General features: G+C 39.5%; 1 protein-coding gene across 13 annotated transcripts in view; it reads left to right on the forward strand.

Annotated features, from left to right (window-relative positions):
• Positions 1–15,746, forward strand: part of add1 (adducin 1 (alpha)) — a 150,672-nt gene that overhangs the window by 108,014 nt on the left and 26,912 nt on the right. For 7 of the 13 annotated variants that reach the window (XM_052019351.1, XM_052019352.1, XM_052019345.1 and 4 more), the window contains exons 12-13: positions 6,917–7,006; positions 8,342–8,428. In XM_052019351.1, coding sequence (XP_051875311.1) covers positions 6,917–7,006; positions 8,342–8,428 — 177 coding nt within the window. The remainder of the gene's footprint in view (positions 1–6,916; positions 7,007–8,341; positions 8,429–15,746) is intronic. The other 6 variants (XM_052019357.1, XM_052019346.1, XM_052019359.1 and 3 more) reach the window with 1 other exon arrangement.

The following is a 15,746-nucleotide window of genomic DNA, read 5'->3' on the forward strand; positions in this document are numbered from 1 at the left end:
AAAAATCTGAGATACAAAATAAAAATTTGCTCTTATGGAATTTATGTGAAAGGGAAAAAAAATTAAGTAAACACAAAATGTGAAAGAAACAACAAATTTGTCAATTTTTGTCAAGAAAATCACTATATGGATGGTTTTTTGGGAAAACAGCCCCTCCGTTACACGGTGGTGTACATTATGTCCTTTTGTTCATCGTCAAATTTTGGCTCCTAGGATGACCCTGGGGCATTTTTCGCCATTGATGTGTGATTATGGCACAAAGTGTACAAGTCCTGAAATTTAGGACTACTTCGAGCTATTTGACAATTAAGGATTTCTTTTGTTTGGACTTGCTGTGTAGCCTTTTGCTCTCTTTCCTGGAAAATTTTAAAAGAAAAACTCATGTTCATTATGTTTCAGGTATATAGATGTATTTAACAAAAAATAGCTGCAAGCACTTGTTTTCCTATTTCAATTTTCAAGTTATATCAAAAATATAACGAAGAAATATACTTTCCTGATAACTTTAAGGGCATGAATGAAATGTTGGTAATGTTGTTTACAATTGGATATAAATCATTAATATTTTTAAAAGTGGCTGCTTCAGAGGAAACTAAGAAGTAAGATTGCTTAAGTTTTTTAATATAAATCACTATTAATGTGATGAAATTGAACTTTAGAGGAGGTCTGAGTATTTGTCCATTTCTATTTTCAGATACTTCAATTTAAAATGTTCGTTTATATAGTTGCACAGACCATTTTCCTTGGTAAATATTCGCAAAGCCCAAGCTTGCAACTAAGTTGCATTGCTAAGTTGAGTGGGGTGAAGCATGCTGTGCTGACATGCTGTACAACAGAATAGTTGGCAGATCAATTGGAGTAATAGAGACTTCGAGCACAGAGGCCATTTGGCCCATCATACCAGCGCTCGTCTTTCGAAACCCCTTGCACCAGCTTTTTCATAGTAGCAATGCAGATGTTGACCTTGTTAAGATTATAGTTTTGAAAAGTTACTGTTGAGTTGCTAAGAAACAATTTTTTGAGATGTGCATTCTGGATCATGTATTTTCTGCTGAAAAGGTTTCTTCTCACCACTCCATTGTTTTATTCCCTTTCTCCTTCCAGATAACTTGCTGTCAGTCTTGTTTGTAAAATTATGGAAGTTGCCTTTAATGCATTTTTAGTGCAGCTTGAATACTTTATTCTAATATATGATTGTATTGGCCTTCAGCAGAATAGACATAGCACACCTTTCTGTATCTATTAGTCATCTTTGCACTGTCGTATGTCTTTGCATTGTACTGCTGCCACAAAACAACAAATTTTGCATCACATGTCAGTGATAATAAATCTGATTCTGATTCATTACTTTAAGATTTTAAATATTGCTGCAATAAACTAAATATTGAATGCTGGGGAGGGAAAAGGATTAGAAATTTCGGCAAAGGAGGATCACAATGTAGCGATTTGGGTAGTGATAAGGAGAGTGACGGGAAGACAATGAGCATTAACAGTACAGTAGCAAAGTGGGCCAAAAGGTAATGTCAAAGTTAAAGGCTGTTTATATGAATGCGCAAAGCATTTATAATAAGATGAATGCATTAATTGCACAAAGGTTAATGAATTTGTTCAGAAAGGTGATTGCAAGGTGACCAAGGTTAGAAACTAAATGTTCCAGGGTAGATGTCCTGCTCTGAAGATCAGGAAGTAGAATCCGTTTGGATGGAGAAAGGAAAGGGGATGGAAAATGCTGGAGGGAGCAGTCTGTACACCCCCTAAGCAATGGATATACTGTTACACAGATCATTATTTGAGAAATAATTGGTTGCTTGTAACAAATGTATTACAATAATTGTGCGGAATTTCAGTCTTGATAAAGATTGGGTATATTGACAAAGTTAATGGAATGTATTTGAGACAGTTTTTTTGGAACAATATGATGGATCCACCCAAAAGAACAGGTTACTTTAGATCTGGCCGTGTGTAGTGACTTAAAATTAATTAGTAATTTCATAGTCAAGGGTCCTCTGGAGAAATTTAATCGTAATAAGATCATGCCTTACCCAACAGCACTGCAGATTTCTTTCCTTTCAACCATTTATTCAATTCCCTCTTCAACAACACTATTGAATCTGCCTCCATTGCACACCCTAGCCAGTGCTTTCCACATCCTAATGGCTCGCTAATTTAAAAAGAAAGCTCCTTGTTGGCTTCCATCTTGGGGTTCTAAAGGAGGTTCCTGCAGAGATCGTGGATTTATTGGTGTTATCCAAAATTATGTAGATTCTGGAAAAATCCATTGGATCGGAGCAAATTTAACACTTGTTCAAAAAAGGCGACAATGAAAAACATAAGGCCATTAGTCTAACAGAGTACTTTGAAGAGCATATCATGATTATGCAGTTCTGTGAAAGGAAAATGGTGTTTAGTCCCAAAAAACACTAGTTTGTTAATCAAATTCAATAAAGGAGATCTAGTGGTTCTGTATTTGGAATCCCACAAGGCTTCTCATAAGATGCCACATAAACAGTTATTGTGCAATATATGGGCATATGGGGTTGAGGGCAACAAAAGTGGAGGGTTATTTAACAGACTGAAAGCTGAGTAGAGAATAAATAATTATCAAGTTGGCCATCTGTAACCAGTGGGATGTCTTGGAGATCAGTCCTGGGGCATCAGCTGTTTACAGTGTTGAATTTGGAACACAGCATAATGTATCCATATTTGCTGAAACAGAGGTGGGAAGGTAAGTGTGACAAGGACAGCAAAGGGATACAAAAATGTTATGTAAGTGAACATAAAGATTGCAGATAGAATACATTGAGGAGAGGTATGTTCTTATTTGCTTTGGAAGGAATAAAGGAAAGACAATGTTATTTAAATGTTGGTGTTTTGAGAAATCTGGGGTCCTTGCAAATAAACAAAGCATGCAGGTAATTAAGATAAATAGAATGTTGTAAGAGCGATAGGAAGTCTTGCCACAACTGTGTAGAATGTTCATGAGGCCACACCTGAAGAATTGTGCACATTTCTGGTCATATTTAAGGAAGGTTATTTAGTAGAGGAAGTACAGTGATGGTTTGCAAGATTAATTCCCTGGAGGTCAGGTATCCTCTTATGAGGAATAATGGAGCAGAGTTAGACTGTAGTCAACGAATTTTGGAAGAATGAGAGGTGATCACATCAAAATAGAAATTATTGATGAGGTTTTCTAGGGTAAATGCTGTGAAGATATTTCACCTGGTGGAGGAAGGCTAGAAACGGGAATTCGAGTTTCAAGATGAGGGGATCAATCACTTATCACAAAAGGCAGGAATCTCTTTTCTGAACATAAGAGGCAGCAGTAGACATTCACCACTTGTATGTGCACCACTATTTATATCTTCATATACAACAGGGGCCCATTTAGTCCATGAAACCCATGCTGTCTCACAGGTCATTTCTATCAGTACCATTCTCCCATTTTTTTCGCCTTTAACCTATTCCCTCTCACATGACCATCAACTCCCCCCCCCCCCCCGATTCTCCTTTCCAAGCACTTCACCAGGGGTAAAACTTGCTAATTAACTCCCCCATTCATGAAGATCTTGGCTGATCTTTTTGTTAGCACCACTTTCCTACAGTAATCCCATATTTCTCGATCCCTTAATGTCTAAAAGTCTATTGATTTGCCTTGAATAAACTTAGCCTCCATTGAGATAGCCTCTCATTCTTAGAAACTCCAGGCCCAATCTGCTTAATTCCTCCTCGTACGGCAAGCCCTCCATCCCAGGAATCAATCTGATAAGGCTTCCCTGCACATCCTTAATTGCAAGTTTATCCTTCCTTGGGGAGGGAGACCAAACTCATGCACAGTATTCCCGATGTGGACTCACCAAGGCCCTGTAAGGGATGCCACTACCCTTGTACTCAAATCCTCGTGCAGTACAGACCAACATACTGTTTGCTTTCTTAACTGATTGCTGTACTTGCATGTTAATCTTGTGATTTCTGACACCCAGTTCCCTCTGAATACCAACACTTTTCAATCTCTCCATAGAAAAGATAGAAAGGTAGAGTATTTGTTTTTATCAAAGCAGATGACCTCCCATTTCTCCACATTATATTCCATCTGTCATGTCCTTCCCCATTCATTGAATCTGTCCATATACGCTGAAGTCCTCTCCATCTTTCTCACCTACCAAGTATTTCCACCTACCTTTAAAGCATCAGCAAACTTCGATTTTCCTCCCTCCAAGCCCAAGCACTGATCCTATGGGTTCCCCACTGATCACATCCTCCCAACCCTGAGGATTGTGAATCTTTGGAATTCCTCTACTCCAGAGATATGGGAATAACCAAATGTGTTCAAGCTTTAGACTGCAGGGAAATGGGACATTTATAGGGATTAGGTAAGAATCTGGTTTTGAATCCAAACATCAGGTTATACATGATCTTATTAAATGGCAGAACAAGTTCAAAGAGTCACAGGGCTTACTCTTGCTCCTATTTCTTATGTCTTATAACTCCAAAGCTTTGATATTCTGTCATTGGGAACTTGTATTGGTTTATTATTGTCACTTGTACCGAGGTACAGTGGAAAAACTCGTCTTGCATACTGTTCGTACAGATCAAGTAATTACACGGTGCGTTGAGGTAGTATAGGGTAAACAGAATACAGTACAGTGTCACAGCTACCGAGGAAGTGCAGTGCAGGTAGACAATAAGCTGCAAGGTCATAAGGTAGATTGTGAGGTCGAGTCCATCTCATCGTATAAGGGAACTGTTCAATAGTCTTATAACAGTAGGATAGAAGCTTTCCTTGAGCCTAGTGGTATGTGCCCTCAGGCTCCTGTATCATCTTCCTGATGGGAGAGGGGAGAAGTGAGAATGTCCCAGGTGGGTGGAGTCTTTGATTATGCTGGCTGCTTCACCAAGGCAGCAAGAGTCCATGGAGGGGAGGCTCGTTTCCATGATGTGCTGAGCTGTGTCCACAACTCTCTGCAGTTTATTGCGATCCTGGGCAGAGCAGTTGCTGTACCAAGCCGTGATGCATCCAGATAGGATGCTTTCTATGGTGTATCGATAAAAGTTGGTGAGTGTCAAAGGGGACATGCCAATTTTTTTTTAAGCTTCGAGGAAGTAAATGTGCTGGTGAGCTTTCTTAGCCGTGGCGTCTACGTGGTTGGTCCAGGACAGGCTATTGGTGATGTTCACTCCCAGGAACTTGAAGCTCTCAACCCTCTTGACCTCAGCGCCATTGATGTAGATAAGTGCACGTGCGCTGTCCCCTTTCCTTGAAGTCAATGATCAGCTCTTTTGTTTTGCTGACATTGGTGAAAAGGTTGTTGTCATAACACCATGTCACTAAGCTCTCTATCCCCTTCCTATACTCCGACTCATCGTTATTTGGGATACGGCCCACTACGGTGGTATCTGCAAACTTATAGATGGAGTTAGAACAGAATCTGGCCACACAGTCATGAGTATATGGGGAGTAGAGTAGGAAGCTGAGGACACAGCCTTGTGGGGCACCAGTGTTGAGAATAATCGTTGGAGGTGTTGCTGCCTGTCCTCACTGATTGTAGTCTGTTGGTCAGGAAGTCAAGGATCCAGTTGCAGAGGGAGGTGTTGAGTCCCAGGTCTTGGAGTTTGGTGATGAGTTTGCTTGGAATTATACTATTGAAGGTGGAGCTGTAGTCAATAAACAATAATCAAATGTAGGTGTCTTTACTGTCTAGATGCTCCAGAGATGAGCGTAGGGCCAGGGAGATGGCATCCACTGCAGACCTGTTTTGGCGGTAGGCAAATTTCTGTGCGTTGAGGTTTTCCGGGAGGCTGGAGTTAATGCGTGCCATGACCAGCCTCTCGAAGCACTTCATGATGGTGGATGTCAGAGCCACTGGTCGGTAGTCATTAAGGCAAATCGGGTTACTGTGATCTGTTCTGCTGTAAAGCAAGTGTTCATGATTAGTTGTAGTTGCTTCATCTTTTGAATTTTCTCAAAATCTCAGTCTCCCAAATATGCCTTATCTGGGAGATTCCAGTCAGTCTCCTTATCATTTTTTCTCATTCTTTCATCATTGCTAACAGTCAGTACTTTGAGCTTTCCACTTCTGTGTTTGGTAAACTGGAGAAAATTTTGTAGTCTTGGTACACTTTTCTTCCACTGTGCAGAATTTGAAACATTGCGTATAGTCTCCCAGTAGCATTTTATCTTTTCAAGTGTCCCCTGAAATGTGTAGCTTCCCCATGTATCCTAAGGGGCTTTTGAGCATTGCAACATGTAAAAACTATATTCCTATTCAATGATGTATTAAGCTGCATGATGTCTGGGGATGAGTGGTGCTGATGCATAGCAATGAAGCCTGGCTACTTGAAGGTGAAATCGGGAAGTATTTCGCACAAAGGATAGTGTAAATTTTGTAACATTTCCTTCAAAGGGTATGGCAAACACTCAGTGATAAATCTTAATGAGGCTAAGGATATGAGAGATGGGGCAGCCATTACCTAATTAAATGCCTGAGAAAGCTCAGAGGGTTGAATGGCCTCCATCTGTACTTCTTCCATCTGCTTAATTCAGGCAGGTTCTATCTGAGTAAAGAATGGCAGCTGGTGCAGGAGATGTGATAGGAATGAAATAACCTTTATGCAGTAGTGAGATAGAAATTGTACATTTCTATCCATAAAAATGTCATTTTCTTTCAATAATCTGAGTTGGAATGCAGTCCTAGTGTTTCAATCTGAGTCACTTCGTAAGTTATTTTACAGTAAATTTTAGTTACCATTTTTTGTCACTGAGATGTGTACCAGTTGGGTAAAGTTTAGTAACTTGTATGTCAAGTAATAGTTCACACGGTCATATAGTAGAGAGAGTTGACTGAATCTGATGGACAAATAAAGTATGATCTTTGTCCACGAAGAGAATAGTAACAGTTTTCCATGCTTTCTCTTTTAGATTCGGGAGCAAAATTTGCAGGATATAAAGACAGCCGGGCCTCAATCTCAGTTGTTATGTGGTGTTGTACTGGATAGGTCTTTTACTCAGGTGAGTATAGAAATGAGAGAGACTGCAGTGTTTTTCTCTGTCAGCATCTAGTTTGTGTATCTGTCATTATCAATTGCCTAATGTTTTGTAAACACTGTTCTTTAAATGGCAGAATTTATCTATGTGGGAGGTAAGTGCAAGTGATATTCTGTCCATTTATATTCAAATATTCAACCAAAAATGCAGATAAATTAGAGTAAGAATAATATTGACAGTGGATTAATAGCATGTCTATTAGAGCCCCTGCAAATCATTGCTGAATGCAGTCATCTGTGCATGTTCCGTAATGATTTTAAGAGATGATACTATAGATATCGTACTTCGATATCATAAGCATGCTGAAGTATACTGGTCAGGCTTTCAAAACCTCATTTATTAGCCTGTTGTATTATAATTAAATTGGATTAAATTTTCATCAGACCTTAAGTTCTTGTTAGGTTTTTTTGGTCTCTAGTATACAATCATGATATAAGGTAAAAATTCTGTCTTTCAGAAGAGTATCTCTTTTAAAAAAAATGTAACATGAAATTTAAACTGGAAAACATCTGAAAAATACTGATCTAACAGAATTGTATGGAATCTGTTTGCAGGTTGCTGAAAATGTCTCGTGTGTGATGTAGCTAAAGTCTTAGTTATTTTCAACAACTGATGTCACTCTTGATGTATTTCAATATAATTTAAAACATGCTTTTAGATTTTGTTTTTAAAAATAAGTTAATTGACTAGCAGAAGTTGTTTAAAGTACCTTTTATAATCCGCATAAGTTTTGAGATTTTTGCCTGGCTCTTTCTACCCTCAGAAAACTAATTGCAGTAAAAATGATGCAAAGGGCTCATAGTCTCCTGTATTTGTCTGAAATTATCCAATTGCTATTAGTAGTACGAGAAATTCGGAAACATGTAACAGTGGCACTTTTGGTGTATTGATCCTTTGTGTTTCTAAAACTGGTCTGCCTGAATTCAAGTGAATGTCCCTGATTTTTAATTTTAAGTATTAACAAACTGGAACTAATAATTCAACGGTCTTATCACGTGCCCCAAAGGGAAATGGTAGTTTTGACTATACCACACAATCAGTATGGTAGTTATATTTCTTTAAAGCTTTTGGTAAACTTACTAAAATTGTGTATGTGTATGAGATTATGAAAGTTTGACTGGTTAGAATCCCTTATGTGCACATCATCCAGTGTTGGAGTATAGTCTGCATGCCATCCTCTTGCCATCCTGCTGCTGTCAAAACATAAGCTGCATGGAAGTAACATGATATAAGGATTTGAGTTATCCAATCTTTAAGGGAGGGTATGGTTTGCACTTTTTACTCAATTTACTGTTGCAGGATGCACCACTCTCAGACTGTACGGAGTTTATTGATGGTCTCGATCTCTCAGAGCAAGCCTTAAATCGCACTAACCCTGTTAGAAAGGTACTTACTGACCTGTTGTTGTTGAACTCTGCACCCACTATTGCTTTTCCTTGCCCAGTAGTTCTGCTCTAACCTAAAATGCGTGTTTGATACCCAGCATTAACTTGTCGCCTATTTTGTTTCATGAATGTGAGAGAGGTTGAAAAATGACAGATGCTTATGGGTGGAAGTTGATTGTATTTGCCAAAACATTAGAGGTTGATGATGGTTGTATTCAGTCCAGAGATGCAGTGCTTTGTACCAAAGAATCTTTTTCTAGTCTTTTCTAGCATCTCCCCCCGCCACCCCTAACCCCCACCCAGGATAAAATTTTAAAGTGGGACTTTCAAAAAAGAAAAATTGGGTACCACCTCAGTTGATTCCTCAGTGCTGTCTCAGAACATAGTCTTTAGCTTTGGTGTTTTATAAGTTCTGTAAGATTTACTTGTTTTAAGAGGAAATGAAAGCAATGTAGATGGAGGCAAATAACCATCATGGTGAGGCAAAGGGAAGCAGGACACTTAGCCGAAGTTGGTGGAACTAAATGTTAAAGTGTTAGAGATATGGGGACTGCATGGAGTAGATGAAAGATATGGATATGTTTTTATTCAGGAAAGCTTGCATATATGCTTTTCATCACCAATATCCTTTTCATTTATCCCTATTAGTGATGATGTATCTCTCCTTTTCCTTAACCTTGACATAGGTTTACAACCTTTGTCATAATTAACCACACAAACCTTCTCCAAACATTGTCCAGGTGGGTGGAATTATATTCATCTAGTTCCATTGCTGTCTATTCTGTAATCGAGACACAATCACCCTGCAGAGTTTACTTGTTCATTCTGTTACTAATATCTATTTATCAGCCACATAAATACTGTGCCTACAAGGGCCATTCAGAAGAAGCTGTGTATTCAGACGTGGGTGCATCACCACCTGACATTCAAAGTCCTTTCATCACCTTTAAGCTACAAGTCCAGTGTCACAAACCAGCAACAAAAGAAACACACTGAGCATGATTCAGTGTTAAAAACTATTTTATTAATCACTACTTATGATAATACGTAAAATAAAAGTAAAAATGTTAGTATGTTAGAATTCAAGAATGTTAAACCTCGAACGTTAACCCCAAAACTAAACTCTTCGTGTGTGTGTGTGACAAAGTCCAAAACTCCCAGTTCCTGAATGGTTCTTAAAGTTCAGTTCCGCAAGCCATAAGGTGAAACATGAGCAAGGGCTTCTTCAACAACCACCGTTGTCTGAAGATAAGATGTAGATGTAGAAAAACATAGAGAGAGTACATACGAAATCCAAATGTTCCACGATGGAACCCAAACGACACTTCAGTGTTTACTCGGTAGTGACATGCTCACCCCGAAAAGCATCCGAACCGTGGTCGTCCACACACAAATACCTGTTTCCTTCTACAGGTCAGCAACAAAGTGAACTCCACCGGATTACTTCCAACTTCCATACATGGATTTCAGTGGCAAACACAGTTATTGTTTCTCATCCATCGATAGAGAAAAAAAAGCAGGCTGGTGTCTCTCTCCCTTCTCTCTCTCTCTTCTTCTTCTTCTTCTTCAACAACGTCATTACGTCCTTTATCTTCTATTGACGTAAGCACGCCCCACACACATATATACACACTCTCTCTATCTTAAAGGGACTTTCACTGTCCATAACACCAGAGCGTGATGGAATGCTTTCCATTTGCCTGGATAATTGCAGTTCCAACAACACTCAAGAAGCTCAATAACTTCCAGGGCCAATAACCAGTTCCTCTGGCATCGCGTGCACCACCCTTAAGTATTGATTCCCTCTACAGATGCATGATCATTGCTCTGTATATCATCTATGAGATGTACTGCAGCTGTTCCCCTTGGCTGTTCCAACTGCCAGCCCATGATCCCTGCCACAATGAAGCATAAGGGCAGTACGCACATGAGCACCACCAGTGGCATGCTCCCTGCTAATTCACAAAGCTGTGCAGACTTCGCAATATATTGCTGTTCCATCATAACTTGGGGATAAATCCTGGATACCTTTGCCCAACAACATCTGTGGGAGTATCTTCACAAGAAGAACTTCAGTTCAAGAAGGTGATTTATGACCACCATCACCTCGAGGGTAATTAGGGATGGACAATAAATGCTGGTGTAGACAGCAATACCCGCATCCCAAAAGGTGAATGATTTTTTTTTTGTTAAATGTGGCTCTTTTTAAATTTTGTTAGATCATTCCCCTGTGAAATACCTTGGAATGGGAACAAGTTGCAAAGAAGGCCCTTTCACTACTTCCCACTTCCCAATGAAATGAATGTCGTGATGATCTTTATAACCAGCTGTCGACTGAAACATGAGTAATTGAAGTGGCCCAGTGAGATTGGCCAAACTGTTAACTGCAGATTCTTGCGATACCAGTTGCTGCATGAAAGTTCTCTTTACTATACTCCACATTACTTGGGATTCTGGTGAATCCCTCTTGAAAACATTCCAAGGATTAACAGAGTTCTAAGGTGTGATGCCCAAAATTCAACACAGTATTCCAGTAAAGACTGAACATTTTTTTATTAAAAAAAATCACCATAACTCATTTGCTTTAATGTCCCTTCTCTGCAGTTCTCAGCAAAGATAGAGAGTGCCTGAGAGAGAGGTTGAAGCTGGGTCACTAACAGTATTGAAGGAGTGTCTAGATGAATACTTGAATTGATTCAGCATCTAGGGCTATGGACCAAGTGCTAGGTGATGGGGTTAATATGGAGGGGTGCCCACTTGTCAGCATGGATGAGTTGGGCCGAATAGACTGTTTCCATGCTCTATGATTTCTGTGATCCAGGAACAAGCAGTCCTTCCAGATGAAGCAGCAATTCAGTTGCACTTGCGATTTAGAGTATTTCATCCGCTGCTCATGCTGTGAACACAAGAAGAGCACAGGAAAATAAGAGCAGGAGTAGGCCACCTGGCTGCTCAAGATTGTCCTGTCATTCAATATGATCATAGCTGGATGGTACCAGGCCTCTACTCTCTCTGGCAATTCCCCATGGCCCCCAATTTCCTCATCTTTCACAAATACTTCTAATACCTCATGATCTAGTCTGCACAACTCTCCAAGTAGAGAATTCTAGAGATTCATTGCCCTCTGCCAGAAGAAATTCCTATGCACTTTAGTTTCAAATGACTGTCTGCTTCACTTATAACTGTGTCCCCTTGTTTGATACTTTTCCACCAGTGGAAACATCTCAACTACTCTCATGCCCCATTAACGTTTGTATGTTTCAGTAAAATCACCCTTCATTCTTCTAAACTTTAAACAATACTGACCCATGTACTTTAGCCATTCATAATAGAAAACCCTCTCAACCAGGAGATAACCTCGTTCAGCCCAGGAATTGGCCTAGTACATTGCTGAAACCAATCAGTGACTACATTCTCCGCATGAGTGACTCTGAGCTTCCAGTCACCTGTAACTTTAATTCTCCATCACTCTCACTCCGTCCTTGGCCTCATGCACTGTTGTAATGTTGCTCACCGAAAACTTGAGAAACAGCACACATCTTCATCAGACATGTTGCAGCCTGTGGCAACAGACATGAAGTTTAACAATTTCAGGTCATCAGCCTTTCCTGTTGGTGTCAGAACTGACTATTTCTGATGTAGGATCATCTGTTTATGGTGTGTTGGTTTTCCTCTCTCTATGGGTGGTGCCTTATCTGTTGGTTATTTCCTGCATTCTTTTTGGTTTCAGATTTCCAGCAACTGTTGTGTTTTGTATCTCACACTTCCAATATGTTCTTTTCTTTTCTCTCTAAAGTGCCCACTTTCATCTATTACCTAAAAGACAAAGCAATTGAGTTAACTGGTCAACCTTGGTCTCCCCTCCATCATAGACATTCTCCAGTCCTCCCACACCCTACAACTTAATTTTCTCAGTTTTCCAAATCAGTTACTAATGCTTCTGAGCATTTTGTATAAAGCAAATACTAAGGCAAAATATTCCTGTTATATTTTGGTGAACGTGCTTCTTGGAAATCCACGCAGTCGTTTCTCGACACCATTGAGCATGCATACAAATACAATAAAAGCTCAAGAATCCTAAAATTCTGATATGTTAATGAATACAAGATAAAATTTTTTTTGTGTATCTATTAAATGTGGAAGCCAGTAGCCTCCAAACTAAGCTATTGAAAAATAAATTGTCTTTTGTTATCTTTGTCATAATGGACTGTAGAACATATCCTATAGACAAATAATCAATTTGGTCCACAGAACAAGTGTGCCTCAACAGCAGAAAGAATACAGTAGTATTAAATATTTGGATAGACTAAAATGGAACCAGATGTATCAGATGGTTCTCCACCCACTGCAATCTGTTCTACCCACCCAAGTTCAGAGGTTTTCTTTATTTATGGAATGTCATTGGCTAAACCAGAAATATTGTATATCCCCTGAACTAAGTAGCTTGCTAAACCATTTGAGAGTAGTTAAGTGCTAACTACATTGATAGGTCTGGGATTACATGTCGGTGAGGTAGAACAAGTGTGGCAGATTTTCTTCCACATCTTTCATGTCCTCAGTTCATGTTTTTGGATGCTGCTCCAGTATCTTGTACCCTGGTTGGAGGATACTTTGGTCATCTGTGTCATAGCCCGCGTGACAGATTGAGGAATAATTTACTATTGCCATATCGCTTAAGGGGCCATTATGACTTTGAAATTAAATGGGGGGAAAATTGCAAGGCAGAAGGAGATGATTGAGACAAAACTGGTCAAGGTGTTTCATGTGGCAATATCAATGTTATTAACTGGTACTACTGTACAAAAGAAATGAGCAGTGATTATTACCAAAGCTAAAAATACAAAATTATGAAAATACTCAGCAGGTCAGGAAGCATCTGTGGAGTGTAAAACAGAGGTCCTTCCATCAAATCATTACTTTAAATTGTTGAATGCTGTTTTGAATTTGGAAGGCTGTAAAGTGCCCAAGTTGGAAAATCTTCATTAGAAACTTAGAGAAGGTCACTTTTGATATTTACCTTTTTATAAATGGTTTGTGATGCCTCTTCAACAGTTTTTCACTGTACATTGGTACATGTGGCAGTAATCTACTAATTTACCTCACTGTGAACACACATCACTCTGTTCCATAGGTTTTCTGCCTGCTAAGAACAAGTTTCATCAGAGTATTTTTGCTTCTCTGCAGCAGTTTTGGTTACCTGATACAACTATACAACTTTACTAAATGAATGTGATAGTCTCATCCCACAACTGTCCTCCCACGCTGAACTTCTTCCATCTATTTTTCATTTTTGATCTGCGCGAGACAGTGTTTTTCCCACATGCTAAAAACTTGACGACTGATCATTTAAGTCTTGTACAAAGGATCAAGTTTATTCATCGGGTTCTTGTGGTGACTTTGGCATGGCATGCTTAGAGGAGGATTTTTCTTCTTGAGCGTTAATGGTCCTTGGAATTTTCCCTTTCTGTAATCATTATCCTGTCTTGCCATAAATCTACACCAATGCTTCCTTCTGAATCTTTCATATGAAGGAGAGGAAGTATTTCATTTGTGTGCTTTAGAATTTTAATCTATTGAAAACTGATTAGACTTGTTTCTTAAGTGCTGCAGATTACAATCTATGTCAGTACCTCACAATTTACTAAAAAAAAATTACTAAAAAAAACAAAATGCTTCTGATTGCAGGCTAAAATTTACATTTGCAATCATTCCTGTTAATTGAGATGAATTGTAAGATAAGATATCTTTATTAGTCACGTGTACATCAAAATACACAGTGAAATGCATCTTTTGCGTCAAGTGTTCTGGGGGCAGCCCGCAAGTGTCGCCATGCTTCCGGTGCCAACATTAGCATGCCCACAACTTCCTAACCCGTATGTCTTTGGAATGTGGGAGGAAACCAGAGCACCCGGTGGAAACCCACACAGACACGGGGAGAATGTACAAACTCCTCACAGACAGCGGCGGGAATTGAACCCAGGTCGCTGGCGCTGTAATAGCGTTAAGCTAACTGCTGTAGCAGTTCTGGTCACCTAACCATAGGAAGGATATCAGTAAGATTGAAAGAGTGCAGAGAAGGTTTACTAGAATGTTGCTGGGTCTTCAGGAGTTGAGTTACAGGGAAAGATTGAACAGGTTAGGACTTTATTCCTTGGAGCACAGAAGAATGAGGGGAGATTTGATAGAGGTTTACAAAATTATGAGGGGTATAGACAGAGTAAATGCGAGTAGGCTCTTTCCACCTAGATTAGGAGAGATAAGTACGAGAGGACATGGCTTTAGGGTGAAAGGGGAAAGATTTAGGGGGAAATGAATTGACACCAGGACGCAATGTTTCTTGAATCTTATGAGTCATGGTGACATACAGCCCAGAAACTGGCACTAGCCCACCAAGTCCATGCTAACCATCAGGCATCCATTCACGTGAAACCTACAGTAATTCCATTTTATTCTCCCTGCATTCCCATCAACTAACCCCCACCCCAATTCCACCACTTGCGTAAACACCAGGGGCAATTCAGAGTGGCCAGTTAACTTATCACCCCATGTGTCTTTGGCATGTGGGAAGAAACAGGAGCATCCAGAAGAAACCCACATGGGATTCTCATGGGACAGTGTTCAAACTTCACACAGACAGCACTAGAGGTCAGGATTGAACCTGGCTAACTGGAGTTGTGAGGCAGCAGCTCCACCAGCTTATGCCTCTGTGCTGCCTACGAAGGTGTGATTTAGTGTGTAGTTTTCTCGTATGCCTTTTGTTTTTCAATATTAACTACATTTGAAAAGTGCATCATTAGTTGTGACACGTTTTAGAATTTTGTTGCTGTGTAAAAATTACTTCAGTAATTAGTTGAATGTGATACTTGTTTTCACATTATACAATGTAGTTGAGTTCTAGTTTGCCTGTGACAGTTGAAGTTTAAGGCACTGAAATTTATGGCACTCATTGTATAACTTACATTGCAAATTTTACCCACTTTTACCATGGGTAACTGCAGTGCCTTTTAAAGTGTTTTGCAATGAACACCACCAACTCCATTATTACCAGCGGGCTCTTAAACTAGATCAAATGATATATGCAAATGGTCTGCAAATCTGACGCCGAATCAAATGATAAGCCTTGATGCTTTAGTGTAATTCCTTTTGCTCCCTGCATCAGCTACTTTCATGGCTGATAGTTTGGGCAATTTTATGCAATGAGTCAAGGTTAAGATGACTCAGATATAAGATCCTTGTTGCAACAACAAAGGAGTCTCTGATCTCATTGATCACTGGTTTTGATCTGAGATTTTAATATAAAATGCTGGTCTGATAACCGG

Source organism: Pristis pectinata, chromosome 7 (assembly GCF_009764475.1).
Source record: "Pristis pectinata isolate sPriPec2 chromosome 7, sPriPec2.1.pri, whole genome shotgun sequence".
Lineage (NCBI taxonomy): Eukaryota > Metazoa > Chordata > Chondrichthyes > Rhinopristiformes > Pristidae > Pristis > Pristis pectinata.